The 19,566-nt window shown below is 31.4% G+C and overlaps 1 protein-coding gene across 4 annotated transcripts; it reads left to right on the top strand.

The window, feature by feature from the left end:
• Nucleotides 1-696: 696 nt before the first annotated feature.
• On the top strand, nucleotides 697-10,369 carry LOC105208226. 4 transcript variants are annotated; one of them, XR_005576027.1, is made up of 10 exons: nucleotides 697-1,600; nucleotides 1,958-2,077; nucleotides 2,216-2,333; nucleotides 3,138-3,393; nucleotides 5,271-5,387; nucleotides 5,487-5,577; nucleotides 5,716-5,861; nucleotides 6,014-6,146; nucleotides 6,226-9,419; nucleotides 9,509-10,369. XR_005576027.1 is itself a non-coding variant. In XM_039455909.1 (9 exons), exons 1-9 carry the CDS (start codon nucleotides 1,457-1,459, stop codon nucleotides 6,274-6,276), a joined length of 1,176 nt encoding a protein of 391 aa, XP_039311843.1. In that variant the 5' UTR covers nucleotides 697-1,456; the 3' UTR covers nucleotides 6,277-10,369. The 4 variants fall into 4 exon arrangements, 1 of the variants encoding a protein (XP_039311843.1); XR_005576028.1 differs by having other exon boundaries at nucleotides 6,226-8,162; nucleotides 8,227-10,369; XR_005576029.1 differs by having other exon boundaries at nucleotides 6,226-8,109; nucleotides 8,227-10,369.
• Nucleotides 10,370-19,566: the final 9,197 nt, after the last annotated feature.

Raw genomic sequence — 19,566 nt, forward strand, 5'->3', positions numbered from 1 at the left:
ATTACATTATTAAATATCGTGCAAAAAATTATTTTTTAATTTTCCGTACAGCACGTAATATTGCAACAATAGTGTAACAATATTACAACATCGCAGTAATATTATAGCAATATTGTAATATTACAGCAACAGTGCAACAATATTGTTGTTATATTGCAATATTACGTGCTGTACGGGTAGCTTTATTACTATATCAAACGTTATACATTATGTGATGTGTCACATATTTTCGATCAACTTTATTTAATTTTTAAAGCAGTTTAATATCAAGTCAATTAATAGAGTGAAATAATAAACAAAATCGTTAAATTCGTTTAACACAATTTATGTTAATCTGAACAAAAAAAAAATACTGAATTAATCATTTCAATTGAAAAAAACGTTAATTTAAAAAAAATATTAATAAATAATTAATTAATTAATAGCTTACACAGGTGTCCAAAAATTCTAACAATAATGCTCGTATATAAGTACAGCGAATTATTAATAAACTTATTTAAAGCAATTAACTCGATTTACAATAAAATTCACCTTTCAGATATTTAATAGAATTATAAAATTTGTAAAAAAAATTTTTATCTATAATGTTCCATGTAATAATGTGTAATTTAAATAAAATTGATAAGTACAAAATACTTGAAATAAAAAGCAGCACTGCACGCAATATAACCGTTTGTTGTCTGTTCCTGAACTCCTTGAACTAATGTGCACTTAAAATGAAATAGATATATATTTGAAAGTTAGTAAACGCATGAAGGAACGTTTCAGTGAAGTCTAGTGCAGGAACAGAAAACAAACGGTATGTATACTTTTATTATCATAATTTTGTATGTTATTATATATAAAACATATACCAATTAAAAAAATTTTTATAACTAATTTGTCCTTTGAAAAAACAGAAAGTTTATATACATAAATATTATAACTTTTTTATTATTTATATGTGAAATTAAAAAAAAATATTTAGAAAATGTAAGTATATATAAATCAAAGATGTTTTCAACAAGTAATTGCGTAATATTTACCAACAATGTGTATGATAACTATTACATTGAATTTTCAAGTTAGCAACTTTTCTAAGGAATGAAACGTCACTTGAGACAGCACGCACCAGACTGAGGAACATTACAACCTGTTGTATTCTCGCACCTGCGCACCACTCCATTGTCATACAAGTCCCTTAACAAAGTATTGCATTATGAGAAATTAACATCTGCTATATTATTTCCATATACAGAATCGATCGTTTACACAACTCTTGCGAAATAAAGGTATAAATGTTTTTCTCTCTTACAACTTTTTTTCATTCAGTCTACATTGCATTTAAGTTAAATTGGTCAATTTGTTAAAAAAAAAATTCAAATAAAAAAACAAATTTATTGAATATTCATCTGACAAAAAAAAATAAGCAAATTTATCTTTTCTGTATCAGTTTCATTTTAACGTTCATGAAGAAATGATCTCTATAGACTGTTTGCATATTAGCCTTAATCGGTTACTATTGCTCACAATTGGTCTATGGCCTTATCAGCAATCTATACTTGTTCGACTTCATTTCTTTTTATTTTTTGGAATTTTAACGACTTTTATTCTGTTTCAGGTACATTTATATTTTTAATTATATCATTATGTAATAAATACAATATTAAATTTTAATAAGTATGTGTCTTTCTAACTGCAAATAAATGCACATTGATAAATATACATTGATAGAAAGATTAGAGTTTATTTATAATATTATCATTGAAATCTTTTTGTTTACAATTTATTTTACAATTAAATTCATATACATTATAATAAAAATAAAGATTATTAATTTCTAAATACGTTAATTTTTATATGGATTTCTTATATTATGCTTTAAAAAATGCAGTCGGTGATTCATGATTAACAATTTTTTCACCCGACAAAAAAATAGGAATATTATGAAATTTATTGTAAAAAATATTTTTTGCAGTTTACAGTATTATTTACTTTTAAATATACTCTGAATTTACTCATCGAGATCCTTTCCTCTACGTTATTTTTCGCTGTTTTGGCAATTAAATACCTTTCATTTAATTTTAAAATCGAAATCGTAAGTGAATGATATTGTACATATATTATGGTTATAAACTGACAAGCCTTTTTCAAAATGTAGATTTTAATATATATAAATATGATATGTTTTTTCTTGAGTGTAATTAAAAAAATGACAAAATTTTGTTAAATATAGATAAAATGTTTGTTGGAACAATTGCAACATATGTATAATGAGCTAATTGACAAGAACGAAATTGATATTATAAAAAAACATGCTAGCTTTGCAAAACGTTATGCGATTGCGTTCTTATGTAAGGCAATGGCTTTTATTGCATGCAACTTATATTACACGAAACATATGTCAAAAGTTAGGGTCGGTTAAGTACCAAAAAGAAATAACGTAAGAAAAAAAATTGTTTATTACTAATACAACATTTGTACACGCTTACTTAATTTCTTGAAATTGTATTAAAATCACAATTATTTTCTAAGTACTTTTGATACCAAAAACAAACTTCGTTTTATATTTTCTACATAAAAATCCGCCGCTAGACTTCGTAACTCGCGGATTTATTCTCGCAATAATTATAAATCAATGAGAAAAGATTGAACGAAGAAAAATAGAAGAGAAGCAGACAGAGAGCAAAGAAGTGTAAACTGCATGTCGTTGAAATGCTGCGAATTAAAAGACATCTAAAGGTTTCAGCAATTTCACGTTCTTAAGCAACCCTTTTATAGCCTACTCGCACCAAGTGATTTTTAAAACGTGACTAAATTTTCAATAATTTAAGGAAAATAAGGAACTGAACAGTAATTGAATTAGTCAGCAGTGAATTTTTATGCAGAAGGCATAAAAAAGTTTGTGTCCTGATAGAAAAAATGCATAGGAAAAATGACGTCTATGTAAAAAAAATAAAAAGTAGGTTCGTATCGGTAATAAAAGTTAAATATTCTGTCATTAATAAAAGTTTTCTTATTTTATTTTATTCTTTTATGTCCAATAAATCTACTTTTGACATATATCTCGTATTTCTAAGCTAATTAAATTTACTTTCCAAGTAATTAAGCTAGTAATGTTATTCACTTTTTAAATAAAATAATTTTTAAATATGCAGTGTTATTCATATTAATCGCATTCACTTTAAGTTTATGCTATTTTTGGCCGCTTATTTCTAATATTCTGTTCTCTACAAATGTGTCTCAATTACGTCCATTGCCGATTATATATTTCATCGATCAAGAAAAATACTTCTATGTGAAATTATTCCACTTCTCCGCGGCCTTTATCATAGGATGTACTGCAATAATAGCGACAGGAGCAATGTTAATAATTTATGTAAAGTATATTTGCGGAATGTTTCAAATAGCCAGGTAAGAGAATGCATACAAAGCCAAATAATGAAAATCTGGGAAATCAAAAAATTAGGGAGGCTATATAAACTGCGTTAAATTTTATTATTTATTTAAAGTACTGAAATTTATCCGAAATTTTTCATAGGTGTCTCAGAAATTTTTCTATTGAAAAAATAAAACATTTCAGAAAGGTTTTAAAATATCTTTGCCATGTTTCAGAGATGTCACTGACAAGGGGAGGACGCGGTGACTCACCCTGGGATTTCGACCCCAATTTTTTTAATTAGAGAATTTTAATTCAAGTAATATTTGAAATAATAAATAATATTAATAATATAGTTACGTTACCTTTATATGTTATCCATTACAAATAACTTATTATTATTATTACTTACTTATTATTTCAAATATTAATTGAATTAAAATTCCCTTAAAATTAAATTTAAATTAATATATAGAATGTGATATTAAATTAAATTTTCTACAACAAAAATTTGCATACTATATCAATATCATCAAAATAAACATAACTAAAAACACTCATTAAAAAAAAAAAAAATTATTGCCCACCTCTGGGAGCGGATCTTATGATTTTGAAGCAAGCACCTAACTCACAGAGCCAACTGCACTAATTGGAAGGAGAGTTACCGAAAAGGCTTATACGACGCGCCGCGGTATGGCCAATTTTCACAAATTTATTACTCCAAAACTAAAGCCTATTCAATCCATGGAAAACGTAACTTTTTTTTATCTAGAATAATTTAAAAAATTAGGATCGAAATCCTAGGGTGAGTCACCGCGTCCTCCCCTTGTGAGATAGCAAAATATCTGCGATTCTTGCATTTGAAACTTTGCAAAAATATTTTTGATCATTATTTTTGGAATATAATAATATTTTAATGTATAATATTATATTCAAAAGATTATAAGTAATAAAAATTACAATAAAAATTATATATAAAATACAATTGGGTTTATTTTATGTTTAATTTATTATTTGAAATCAATTAATATAAAAAATATAAATATAATTTCTAAAATATTTAATGAAAAGAACGCATATACAGGGTGTTGTAAAAGTTTTGGGACGGCGGAATATCTCAAAAATTAAGTATTTTAGGAAAAAGTGTTTCAGATAAAAATTGTAAGATTTAAAAGGATCTATTTACTGATGTTATCAGTTTGATCTTGGATGCCATCGCCTAGGTCAGATCAAAATCACATTAACTTCTTTAAATGGGACAGCCTATTTTTGATTCCAGAATCTCATAGCTGGTGTCAAGAGCTTTCCAAAACACTATAAATAAGTTTCTTGTTGTTAAGTACTTTCCGTGTTATGATGTTTAAAAGCTACGGTTTATTATAACTTTCAAGCCCATTAACTCTGAAAGTACTTAATAAAAAATAAGTTTTCGAGATATTTTTCGTCCCGGAACTTTTATAACACTGTATATAAGAATTATATACATATAAAAATATATACATATACATATGGTACATAAATGTATAAGAATAACTCCTATCATATAAATTTCACATACGTAGCACGAATGGACTTAAAAATTTTTTCTCGTCTAGTCGGCCAAAGCAACAAAACAAATTTTCTGCCTGGCTATATGATCTAACAAGTAGAAAATTCCCTAATTTTATAAAGCCCAATTGAAAAATTTACATATGGTAGATTTTAAAAATAGTTCCATTGAAACATTTTATATAAGAAATTGCAGAATTTTTTCAGAAATGCTGCTTATGAAATGTGAGAGATTGAAATCTTTCTGAAAGTTTTTTGTAACAATTATTATAAGATATGCAACACAAATTATATGCAAATTTCAGTATTTGCAATTAATTTCGGAACGCAGCCTTAATTAGAATAAAGAATAAATTGCTTGTAGTTATCGAATAACACGAGTAATGACATTTGAAAATCAAGAAAATAAAAACCTGCAAAACGAGAATTTGATTTGTAAGAAAATAATTCGTGCCGTGGATATGCAGCGCAAAGCTATGCAGTTGGTATTTATATAATAGTAATATATGTATTTGTAATAACGTTAATTGTTATAACGCACATAAATGTATGCACATATAATATTCTTTTTCTATTAAAGATTTTGCAACACGTTTACATCTACATTTCATGTAACGTTCTGCATTATGATAGTAGTTGGAATAACTTGCGAAAGTCTTAATCTTTTTCTAGTAAGTACGGTCTTACGTTTTTAAATATATTTACGCATAATAATAGCAATACTAAATTTTCATAAACAATTATGATTAATTATTAATTTGTTGTATACTATCGATTTCATTTTTACTGAGAATGCCTTTGTATTTCAGATTTGTCAAATAGTATCATTCGAATATGATACTGTAAAACTGACCTTGAACGTAGGATTTCTTCTCGTACCACTTTTGTACATGATAATATGCAATTATTGTGCGCAAGAAATGACAGATTATAGTAATGATATATATGATGCCGTGTACGACAAATATTCATACAATAATATTGTGCATATTCGTCTTACAGAATATTACAATAATAAACACTGTTATTTAATTAAAATATGAATGCAATGAAAATTATTCTTAATTTTTCGTCTTTCTTTAATTATTAATTTGCATTATGGTGCAGGTACAGTATTCAATGGTACATGGCTCCAATAAAAATACAGAAAATAATATTATTCTTATTGCAAAGAAGTACTAAAGTATTCCAAGTACAAGTTGGTGGAATATTTGTAGCGTCACGAGAAGGTGCAGCTACGGTAAGAAAGTATATGTATTAACTTGTATATTAAATAGTATATATTTTGAACAAAAAAAAAGAGCCTTATATTATTGCAGATGTTAAGTACTGTAGTATCATATTTCACTGTTCTTTACTCTGTAAAGTAGTTATGCAAAATACATTTATTAAAAATAAACCAAATTAATGTACAAGGATATTATAATAATAATTAAGACAGTTTTGTCTATTATCTTAAAAAAAGCAGAGTTCAATAGATTAGACGGGATAGTAAAGATTGCAAAAGTAGAAAAATTACAACATGTATAACTATAGTTTATAATAATATATAGAAAAATATATTTCACCAGTAACAGATTATTAATAATATTTATTATAAATTAGTCAATAGTTGACATATCAAAATGTAAAAAAAAACAAACTGTTTGTCACTGCTGTAAAGAATCAAAATAAAACTTACGAGTTCACGAGGTACGAAACGAATAAATAAATGCGTTACTAGAAATTCTCAAATTCGGCTGCATGATTTTTGACAAATAATTTACATGGCTTTTTTTATGAAAAATAAGTATTCGTTCAATTAGCTTATATCATTCAATCGAACTAACACAGGTAAAATTGTTAAATTGCGCATGTTTCGCTCTCACAGTGTAATATTTCGTTACATTTTACATTACGTTAAATTAAACAATTTATGCTAAAATTTGAGATAATAGTTGAAAGAAAACAAAATTATAAAATGTGCAAATAATGAATTAAAAAAAGAAAATGAGTGATCTACTCTCTCCGTTGTCAAACGCATACATATGATTGTGAAGAAATGATTTGTACCAATTCTTTACACATGAGTCTCAATAAATGTTTGTTACTCATAGTTGGCCTGAGCAATCTAAATTTATTCACCTCTAAATTTGTTCACATTTATCTAGGTTCATGTACGTTAATATAATTTTAGTTTTATAATAGTTTTATAATGATATTTTTAAGAATCTTTTACTTTGTTTTATAATAGTTTTAATATTAAAACTATTATAAAATCATAGAAATGTTATACATATATATTATACCCGGAAAAAAACCTCTTGTATGTTCATATTAGAAGTAATCCTATGTACGTTTAGGTGCATTAATGAGATTCTTTTCTAATGTAAAAACTCCAGCAATTTAACCAATCATGTGTTGCCTTAGTGGATTGTCTTAGTAGATTCGTCTGATTGGCTAAGATTGCTGTAATTTTTGCACTAGCTACATAAAAAAAGGACCTCATTAATGCACCTCATTGTACTCATATATGCATTTTGGCCACATAAAGCCATATATAATCATATATGATTATACAGTGTATCAGAAAATACCGATCAGAAATTCACTTATGCTCTCACAAGATTCCAGAATCCAGCATTCTTAAATTAAGAATGTTGGATTTGAAACCTTAGTTCAGACTTGATCAGGTCATCTGGTGAGTAGGGGGCCAGGATAAGAAGAAGAGGAGTAAGAAAGGACCTTTTAAGGTCGCATCGTAAAAGTAAGTTGACTCGAAGTGGTTTTTACCTAAATCAACTTGCACCACAACAAAGGGGCCTCGGCGATTCTGTCGAGAAAATAATCTGGGGTGCACACAACCACTTCACTGATACAAGAGCCTTGGCTCGGACGTATCAGTAGCTTGGCAGCATGCGGGAAATTGTTTAAGTCTCCGACACCCGAAAAACCCAGAGCCTGCATGGCGGTGAAGAGCATGGACGCTCGACTAATAATGCATTTATGTTTCGGTGTAGTGGCGGTTGAGCTAAATGTCACCGCTTCTAAAGGCAAGAGAAAGCTGGCGATGTGCTCTGCATACTTTCCTCATGATGATGGCCCGCCAAAACCGATGATCAAACCGGTAGAGCACTGCCAGGAAATTCGACTTCCCCTGATAGTGAGGTGTGATGCTAATTCGCACCATACAGTCTGGCGAAGCACGGATACCAATGATAAAAGTAAGAAACTGTAGAATTTCTGGCATCAACAAACCTAGAGATTCTCAATAGAGGTAACAAGCTCACCTTTTGCACGGCGGTAAAGAAAGAAGTTCTCGATCTTAATATCTGTTCTAGGTGGATATTGAAGCATGTGGTCAAGTGGAGGATCTCAAACAAACCCTCATTATCTGACCATAGACATATCATCTTCAAGCTAGCATGGGCTAGAGGAGAGGTGGTAAAGTTTGGGGACCAAGAGAACCGACTAGAACTCATATCGGAACAACCTGGAATGCAGTCTCAAGAGTTTCCCAAGAAGGCACGGGATTGAAGAAGAACTGGAGTTCTATTTGGATTATCTGCAAAAGACTCTGATCGAAAGCTACAAGAGGAACTGCCCGGAGAGGGCGATTAGAAACTCTAGAAGTAACTCCTGGTGGAACCCCAAACTGCAGGAGCAAGTGCGGCTTGAAGAGCCTGGAATAGAGCCAGAAACACTGGCCGCCAGTCGGACTGAGAACTTCGTAGAAGAGCTCAGAAAGACTATAAGAATTTTGTAGTGAGGGCAAAAAAAAGAAGCTGAGGGAAATTCTGCGAGTCAGTAAACGGCATGCCCAAAACTGTAAGCCTATGCAGAATTCTAGCTAGAAACCCAAACGCCGTCATAGACTCGATCAGTCTCCTTGACGGGACAATGGTGTCTGGAAAACGTCTGGTGCATCTGCTAGAGATCAGCTTTCCGGGCTTTCGTAGAGAGCATTAATGGATAGATGGGCTACTTAAACAGCTGAGCGAGAGGAGCTTCGTCCTATATGGCTACACTGACAACGTGGATCTGCTGGTACAAAGACCTTTTCTTGGGCCAATTCTGGAGAGTGCACTAGAAACAAGCGATAGTGCAGAAGGATCGGTTTGTCAATAAATCCACTGAAAACAGAGCTCGTTGTCTTCACACGCAAAGTGGACACTATAGAAAGGTTCACTTTTGAGGGGACAAGATTAGTTCCAGCTGAGTCAGTGAAATATCTAGGAGTAAGCTAGGCTGGATAAGAAGCCGTCTTAAAGGAAATACCTCGATAATCGCTATAAGAGCCTATGCTATTAGTTCTAGATGTGTAGAAGAATCTTTGGCCAAACGTGGGGGTTGAAGCCCAAGATGGTCTATTGGATCTACATAGCAATACTTCGACCCAGGCTTACTTATGCAGAGGTTGTATGGTGGCCTAGGACGCGAAAGAAAACGGCCGTGATGACGCTGGAGCATGTCAGAGCTCTGATCTTAAGAGGGGCCCTGGGTGCAATGCAAACCACGCCGGTAGCAGCCATAGGTATTTTGTTCAGGATTCAAGATTTCTGATTATAGGACTTCCGGTACCAAGATTTCTGATTTTAAAACTTCCGATTTCGAAATTTCCAGTTTCAAGACTTCCAATTTCAAGACTTCCAATTTCAAGACTTCCAGTTTCAAGACTTCTGGTTTCAAAATTTACGGTTTCAAGACTTCTGGATTTAACAGATCCAATTATAGACTAATAAGATGCCAAAAAGAACATATAAAATAAAAGAATTCAATTCTAGTTTTTTTAATTTTATAAACTTTGTTGTTTCATACAAAAAAAAATATTTTATTACTTAGTTTAATAATTTATTTTATAGTTAACTTTGTCTCTAGACGTCTTTGATTTTTGCTATTATTGCCTACTGTACCAGTTTTGAAATCCGATTTCTCAAACTTTTTTTAGATTATGTTAGATACGAAAACATTAATTATCATAAAATACGAAGCAGTATTGTGAAAACTGTTATACCTTTTAAGAGAAACCATTTTCTAATTTGTTAATAAAGTTTTATTTTTAGCTTTTATTTAAAAAAATATTATCCTAAAACAAAGTGGTATGCGACTATTCTTTACTGATAAGAAGAAAATTAAATCTTAATCTGCGCGGACGTCAATAATAGACAAATTATCCATAGAGAAAGAGAGAGAGAGAGAGAGAGAGAGAGAAACAAAGAGACTAATTAAAGAAACTTGTCTTTCTTATTTCATGTCTAAAATGTGTATATATGAATCTTCTACTCTCATTTGTACCAGCAAATGAATCTCTGTCTGGTCGCACGGTCGTAAAATAAATTTTGCTTTCTTTCGTACCTGCACGTAGAAACGAGAGACTACTCTCTTCCGCGAATATTTCAATATTTAGACGTGAAACTCATGACGACGTTATTCGTTATAATTTTATGTATTGACGTGAATAGCAAAATTTATAAGAGAAACGCAGTTGATTGTACGATTCCATTCAATAGCCTTAAATCCAAAATCATCATGTTCTAAATTGCATTAGTAACTTCGAATGCTAAAATGTTCGAGAGTTAAAGTTTACTTTCTTCTTTTTTTTCCAGGGACTACGAGATAAATTTCTCTCCGTGGCCCTTAAGGGGCATTAAAAGTCTTAAATACATTTAAGTGCTATTTGATACATGTGCGGAGAGATCTCATTATAAGTTGCCACGAACTTTTCAACCATGTCGGCAGGATAAAAAGTTTTACGTTACAAACCTCCTTTTTACAATCTAGATGTTTCAATTGTAATCTAATTGTAAGTACATTTTTCTGAAATTGGGTTCTTTTACATCCTCTTCATTAAAGGAAATAAGAGTACTCAAAATTTGTAAAAATGTAAATTTGAAAAATTCACATTTCAATCCACCTGAAAAAAATTAGTCTGTTTCTGCCTTTCACTCCGTACATGCATTTTATTTTAATTTGTGTAATGTATGAAACTGCATGAGAGAATAGAGTAGAATAACGACGACTTCTCCGCCGAATTCTTCTCTCCGCTTTCTCAGCATGACTCTATCTGCGACGGAAAGGATAGTAAATTCGTTTCGTCGAGAGAACGTAAAACTTCATTGAAAGTGCATTTGTCGCTCGTACCGGATATCTTCATTGCTCGGAGACGAATTTACGCTCATTGGAAGATCACGATTTCATGACGCCTCGCGCCGTCTAACGGACTGACATATGGCGCACTAAAGATACCTCTGAAACGCGTTCGTCGTTTTGAACGGCCTATTGGAAAATTGCGTTCCTCCACACTCCTCGTGCAAGGTTTGACCTGACAAGGCCATTACCTTTCGAAGACGGTGTATTTTCCGATGTGCCTCGCGGAAGGGCATAAATAACACGTTAATGGCTTCGCCATTCGAAACGCGATCAAACCAATTATTTTGTTCACCGGAGCACCACGAATTCAACGAAGCGTCTCTTGCTAATGTTTCATCAATAGTCACATTTTAATGGCTGTTATATGTAGACGGCGGTCTTGGATAATGTGTTTAATGTTCCGTGATGCACATCGAAAGTTTAATTGCCAATAATAATCAATCACTTAAAATTGATCGGCTACCTATTTCTGTAATTATACCAATTGCAGTAGCAAAACTAGTAAAAAGTCTTGAAAAATGGAAATGCGCCTGCTATTAAACAATCTGTATTCAAACGTTCAAATTATAAATTAATTTTTCAATTTAACTCGGAACATCAAGAACAGTTCACGAGGCGTGCTGAAAAATTGCATGCTTCCGGAAAACAATATACGGCTATTAGCCGTCATCTACCGGCGTATCCCCCGTATTTCATAGGGAGAGTAAAAGCGTTAACAGCCGCTGCAGAAGGCGTGAAAACTTATTTCGTGCAGGGGCGCGCGCGCGTGAGAGTGGACACTGATTTAATTATAACGTTTATAAAAGACGCGACACTCGGAAGGCAGAAAAAATTTACATAATGTCAAGAAATTTAATGGTGAATATCACATCGGCGTGAAAAGCTTAAAATTTACTTTGCCATCGAGATGTATCCTCGACTCTAGAAAATGTGCGCACGAATTAACATTACATTTTTTTCTATATTCCCTTTTATAAGATTTACAATTACGCGAAATAGGGAAAGATAAAATTGAAATAATAATAGTTTTAATTTGGGCAATTTGCTACAGTATTAACTTTTAGCTATAAAGCTACGTTGTTCAATAAGCAACGAGTACTTTGCAACCTGAAATGCATCTTTATGCATTAAGTTTGTGATGTTTTTATACATATTCAGTGTTTGCCGTTTTATATATAAAATTATCATCTAGATAATTATCTTTATCTAGATAAATTTTAAACTGTCTAAGTGCAACGCTACATACCGATAAGATTATAAGTATTGTAATTTGTAACGTAACAAATGTAGTGGAAAAAATTCTAGTTGTATAAATTGCAAATCTACTAGATTCAATGAACAAATCAAAATTCTCCTAGAAATTATAGATAATAATTAATTCTTATTAAATATAGATAACAGAACTTTTAATAATACTACACTAACTTTATGTTTAATTAAATCAGCATAATTTTTTAGCGAAAAAAATGTCTAGTGAATATAACTATAAGTTTTGTAGATCTAATCGGAAAATTCAAAATCAAATTCTTATAGTTAAATCTATCAAACATTCTAACTATAAAATATCGAGTTCGATCATAATTATCAGAAATTCTGTTTGGTCTTACCGAAATACATTTTACCAATACATCTAGTTGGGATAATCAAAACATTTTTCTTAATGTGATTGTATGCCGTCCAGTATCACTTACGTGCATAAAGTAATCAAATTAATGTCAGGTCAAATACAGAGTCCTAACCAGGAATTATTGAAAGAGGAAGGCGGGATCAACTGTTAATGCATATTAATGAGCATTAGCATAGTCATGCGCCAGCACTTTACGGCTAAATAAATTAATGGCCGAACATTGAAAAATGCGTTTCTGCGGGATTAATGCACCGACATGCACATTCCGTGCCTTAAACTTCCAAGCCTTAATGGAGCTGTCGATTAAGGATTTAAGGCTAATGTCCTGTGCAAATATCCTCTCCCTAAAACTGCGGTTTCCCGTTCCTTTCGTGTTAGCTGCTTTTAAATAAAGCGAGCGAGCTTGTGGCGACTGATCGAGAACGGATAGTTTCTTATACGAGTGAGAAAAGGTATCGACGATAAAGTCAAAAAGAATTCTAATGCGGCGATTTATATTCTTTTCGCGTTTTCCGCTTTACTATGAGAATACAAGCTTTTAACATAGTAACTTCTCGCGTTCCATATTCAGTATCGTAAAAAAATATTAAGATCATGACAAACTTTTTTTATTACAGAAGTGTGTAATTCTTATTTTATTTAAAATGCATGTATGAATATACATACAAGATAATGATATCTGAGAAATACAGTACTTATTGTGTTAATAAGAACTTGTTATACGTAATTTAAAGGTTATAAGTCATAATCATAAGTGCCTCGGTGGTGAAACTGATAAGACACCCTTCCCGGATAACTGGAGAATCCAAGTTAAAACCTTGATCAAGATAATATTTCTAGCAATAATTTCTTTACACTTTTTCGAGAAAAGGGGAGATAGCAGAGATGCTTATAAGCATAAAAAATTATTAAAATTCATGAGCACTTTTAATTTTCGTAATATTACTTTTCTTGATTTTTTCTAAAATAAGTATAATTGTGTTTTTATTCCGACAAAGCATGCGCAGTTTTGAGAATCTTGTAAATTATTTGTAAATTTACCTAGAAAATTATTTAGCACAAAGATCTGCTTTAGACCGTATATAGCCTTCTCGTTATTTAATGTGTTTACGCAATTTAAAATTAGCTTGACTCATGCGTCCCAACCGAGATTGCAATATTTCGGTCATAATTTTACCGATCGCACATTTGAATATTTCACACAATAAACACTTACAATTTCACGGACATTTTTTCATAGTCGTTTAAAGGAAAAAAATGATTTAATAAACAATTATTACTCTTCTAGAAACTTCTAATTACTAGTTTATTAATATAAAAATTTCGAGGATTCTAGAAGAGCGATAGTGTATAAAACAGTGCCGATGAAGCAATCTTTTTGCAGTCGATGTAACGATCGTCAAACCGAGCTTCGCTTAATTTCGCAAAGAACTTTCCGCTCACCCATGATAATTTACTGTAATAAACTGTTATAAGATAATAATAAAGAACTGTACATAGTGTAAATTCGGGTTAAAATTAAAGTAACTCATTCAGTCAGCTAATTGTCTAGGATGTTTTAACCGAAGTTTCGTGCCACCATTTTGCTGTGCTTAATTTAATGTGCTTCGTAACAAAGTAAGAAGTAAATTTCCTCCTCTAAAGCTTTGTACCCACGATGCTGGAAATCAGTCCGAGATCTCGTACAGAGAGAGAATTGGTTTATCGCATTAGTACAATTCCGCCAATTCAGTAACGCAATTGATCCATTCTCTCTCTAATCGAGATCTCGTATTGATTTATAGTGTCATAGACACATGGCTTAACATCACTTGTAGGAGCAATTGAGATATCTTATACTGGGACATATTATTAAAAAAATAATATAATATTTACATTGCTGATTATGCAAGAATTGTACGATTTTATTTCAATAAAGAGAAAATTTGTATTAAAAAGAATTAGTGACACAACTTTTTATTAACAAACAGGTAGTGTTTTTAAAACATTTTTTTAAAAATGTTTTTAAAACGTTTTTTTTTAATGTTTTTAAAAACATACGTAAAAAACGTATTTTAAACGTTCCGGACATATTAAAAACATTCAGATGTCCCGGATATTTTAAAAAAGTTTTAAAAATATCTGTTACTCTGTTAGACTTCTCAAAAACGTCCATTTCAGAACGTAATGGATTAAAACTGGATTAAATTAAAACGTTATACAAATTCAAGCAGACAAAGTAGTTAGTCAAATGACATATATCTAAATTTCGATTGGATCACTCTCCCCTCTACGAAATGAATTTGGAAGTTGGTAGTTTACAGAGTGAGATAATTGTTTTGCGGGGCTCGATCTCTATTTCATTATCTCATTCATGGTAAGATATTGGCTATGGAAGAGGGTATGAAATACAGAGCTCGCAAAACTATCTCTGCTTAAACTGCCAACTTCCGGCTTTACTTTGTAGACAGAAAGTTTGGTTTAGATATGTCGTTGAACTAGCCTGCTCTCCGAGCATTTAAATTTGATTGGGGTTATCTTTGAAGTCAATAAATTCCCTGATGAGTACGATTGCTGTTTCGCCTGTTTAACTTTGTATAAGGTAAGTACACTTACTGTTATTTATTTTTAATGCAAATTATTAAAAGTAACTCATTAGTAATATATATTTTTAAGTATTGATATTATTATTAGATATTAGTGTAGGGTCATACAAAATAATGTCATACAAAAAGATATAAGATTAAATCAAATTCTTCGTTCGTATTGACAAATAATATAAAAAGGTAATAGGCTAATGAACGAAAAAGTTACATCTTAATTTCTTTGTTTTTTTTTCTTTCTTTTTTAAAATTAATATTTATTTAAAATGTTAAATGATTTCTGTAAATGCAAAATAGTAGAAAAATTGTAGTCTACACAAATAGTAATATTTTCAGAATTATAAAACTTATCATACCGATGCCACACGCATACAAAATTATTTTATCTCACTAAAAAGAAATTATATAAAATATTCAAAATTATATGTACATATATGTATATTTTTAGTACAACTGGCTAAACAAAGTTTAGTCAGCAAAACGATAAGTAAATAGAGTCAAATGCAAGTTAATTTATAATACTCTAATGTAAAAACTTAATTAAAAAATATTCATTTAAAGAAGGATATTGCGAAAAGATAAATTTTTGCTCTGCTCGACAAAAAAAAACAAATATTATTTCTATGACTTTTAAATTGAGGAACAAAGTTATACACGAGGAGAGCATACAGAAAATACGCGCGCGTTTAAGTCGGGAGAACGCGTGGCATCACAGTTACTCGCGAGAAGGATATGCTGCACGTGAGGGCACACGATATAAAATAATACACATTTTGATATTAAAAACACAGAATATCTTATAACATTATTATATTTTAACGGAAATATTAGACGCTAGGCGGTAGATGCTTGCACGAACGTGTTCGAATCGATTTCTCCCATTTAACGGATCGCTACGGTGCGCCGTGTAAATGCACGAAAATTTTCCTTAACGTCTGATATTTTCGTTATTAAATACAGTATTTTTATAAAATGTTCTGTATTTTTAATGTCGACATAACGTACCATTACGCTGTATTCTTACATGTAACATAGCATCCCAGCAAACAAAAATAAATTGAAACTGATAGAAGTAAATTCATTTCGACATTTTCGAATTCGCGTTTCAAATTTTTCGAATCCATTTGAATTCCAAAATAATTCAATATGGATATAACTATATTCGAACTTAATATGATAAAGATCTCATTCCGTATTTCAATCCATTTGAGTCCATTTGAATCCAAAAATACTCCGAAATTCTAGTGGGAACTCAAATAAATTAAAAGAAATTGCAATTTTCAATTTATTTGAATTTATTTTCATTTGCTGTGATTTTATTTCGCGAATTACTGCGACGAACTTCCGAACTTAAAAGAATCTCTTCGCGATCTGAAGAAGAATCTTGACGCAAGTCCACTCGAAAGTCAAGAAAATGCAATTCACACTGAAGGATACTTTCAATCTGACACACAATTCGACGGTGAAAAGACGGATCGTCAACACTACACTTATCGTAATGCAACACAGAGGTGGTGTGAAAAGAGTTGTAGCACGATACAAAATCTAGCCCCCTGGCTCTACAAGAAGCTTCATGTAATTGCTTCCAAAATTCGAAATCTTGCAAACATTCATATTTTCTGTGAAATAATATTTCTTTCAATAAATTTTATCAAAAATCTGCATTGACTGTAGTAGATGTAAATATTAAAAAAAAAAAAAAAAAAAAAAAAAAAAAAAATTCTCATATGTTTGAAGAAAGAATTTGAAACGTTTCCAAAGAAAACAAACTTTTAAAAAGCTGTATTATATTATTATATACAATAACGTTCTATAAAAGTTCAATTTTTTTAAAAATTGTATTGTATTAATATAATAGAATTGTGTAAACGTAAATCTGGCTCCTCTGGTGAGATCGCTTTATAATAGAACACCTCAATTATTCGCATCAAGCATCGTTTTATATTTTAACAAATAGTAAAATATACGGTGTTCAGTATTGAGTAATTAATATCAATATCCCGTTAAATTTGATCGTCTCTAGTTACTCTGTGTATTGATGTAATGCATATTACTGTTTTCATTCGTATTACTAATGAAATTGTGGAATGATAGTGGATGTCTATGGCATGGTGATCGATAGAACCGCCGAGTGAGCAACAATATCAAAGCTGTTAAGATTAAACATTCCTAATCTTCCGAACAAAGCAACGAGGTGAGTCAAGATCATCAATTTCCCAGACGATGTGCCGTAGTTAAGGTCAACACTTGTACTCGTATACATAGATGTAAACAACTCGGTTCGCGCGCGGATACGCCGTGTCGGAAGCATCCGCCGGAAGAAAAGGTGATCTCGCAAGGAAGAACGGTGGTGGCTGCGGCGAGATAGCGGAATGCAGTTTCGTCTTTATGACCGGCGCCTGCAGATAGCTGTGGATCAGCCGCCACCGCCGGTGCATCTGCATCTGCATCATCGCGCTCACCCAAGCCCGAGAAGCGCAGACCGCAGAATTCGCAATACCGCTTTGGATTGAGATTTATATCTGGCCATCGACGGCTGGTAGTTTTAATAAAATGTAAATACGCGCTGACGGGCTCTCGAAAACGCATTAATTCCGCCAATCGATCCGCTGAACATTCCTTCCTCGGTCGCCGACGGGATAGAGAGATTAAATGCAACTGCATGGAAGTTAATAAAAAGCGATATGAAGCTTATCGCGGCAGTTCGCTTATAATTGAACAAAGATTAAATTAATTGCTGTGCAAATTACAAAGGTTGCTACACAAAGGAACAAACGTTTTCTAACATTTCGTTTGTATATATTATTAAATATGAAGAATTTAATTTTATAAATATAACACACCGTCTTGAAATATATTGTTTAATTTTTTAAAGTCAAGTTACTCATTATATATATATATATATATATATATATATATATATGACTACCTTCTTACAACATGTCTGCAAACAATGTTAGACATTTTTGCTGGCTTATCAAATTTAATTAAGTTAAGAATAGAGTAAAGATGTCAAAACAAACAAAATAATTCTACCGTAAAAGTAACACGCAGTGCTCTCCGACAATAAATTAGTCTAAAATAGCAAAATCTAGCACCAAAATAAACAAGAAACGATGACATTAAAATAATAAGAGATAACCCAAATTAAGTAATTACATACAAAAAATTTTATTAAATTAAAAGAAGACACTGTATAATTATATAGATAATGTCATCATCGCACACAGTATTTTAATTGAATTTTAATTATAATTTTTCATATTTTCAAATTAAGAAATGTTTTCACTACTTAATGCTTTCACTGTTCTCACTGCACACCCACCTCATTTTTTTTTTTTTTTTTTTCTTATTAAGTCGGCCACTCGCAGATTATCGTAACGAAATTGGCTCTGAGAGGATACACTCTATGTACGTTTCGATCAGGATGTACGTACACATTGGACTGTGCGTCATGTGTTGGTCATGTGAAATAGAATCGTTGCCTTTCCGATTATCCAGCTCGATCGCAGTACCGACCCGTCGTATCCTCTTAGCTCTCGCAGAAAAAATACCCTAAGAGGACAGGATATCCAATTGCGACGCTCATAACTTTCCCGTGGAAAATCCTCCACATCGGAAAATTGCATTTACGATAACGGATGGCAAGAGACGACTTATTGAATCGCCGCATGACGGGAAGATTTTTTGCGTCCGCAAAAAATAATACATCGCGATATTGCTAACGATGTCATCATCATATACATATTTTTTTGAGTTAAATTAAAATAATAAGCAATATTTTAATTTGCAAGAAATTAAACACATTGATGAAAAATAAATTTAAAAAAAAAGTGCAAAATATTAAATACATCTTTCATAATTTGAAATATTCTAAATCATGAAATTTGCAATCTTCCACCGCCTAATAAAAAACATTAACAAGTATAATTGTTGATACTATCTCAAAGTACAGTCTCTGCTCTTTCGAATAAAAAATATGTTCTACACCTATTACTCAGCGAGATATCGCAATTTCAAGTAACTTCTATTTTTTTGTGATTTCAGCACAATACTGCCGGTATTTTCGTAACCCGATATGCACCACGGAGAACTTGCTCGCTCGAATTTTGCACATCATGTGGTTATGTGCGTGGAATGTACTACATGTGTACGTGTATATATGTAAAGGTTTCTTTTAATAAAAAGTGTTGCCACGTCTTTGCTGTATCACCTCGCGCATTGATATCATATTGATGCATTTTTTTACATCAAATTGAGAAATTTTATTCTAAATTTGATGTAACGTCTCATCAAAATCTACCATAGTTGTCGACATCGTT

This window comes from Solenopsis invicta, chromosome 12 (genome assembly GCF_016802725.1).
Source record: "Solenopsis invicta isolate M01_SB chromosome 12, UNIL_Sinv_3.0, whole genome shotgun sequence".
Classification (NCBI taxonomy): Eukaryota; Metazoa; Arthropoda; class Insecta; order Hymenoptera; family Formicidae; genus Solenopsis; species Solenopsis invicta.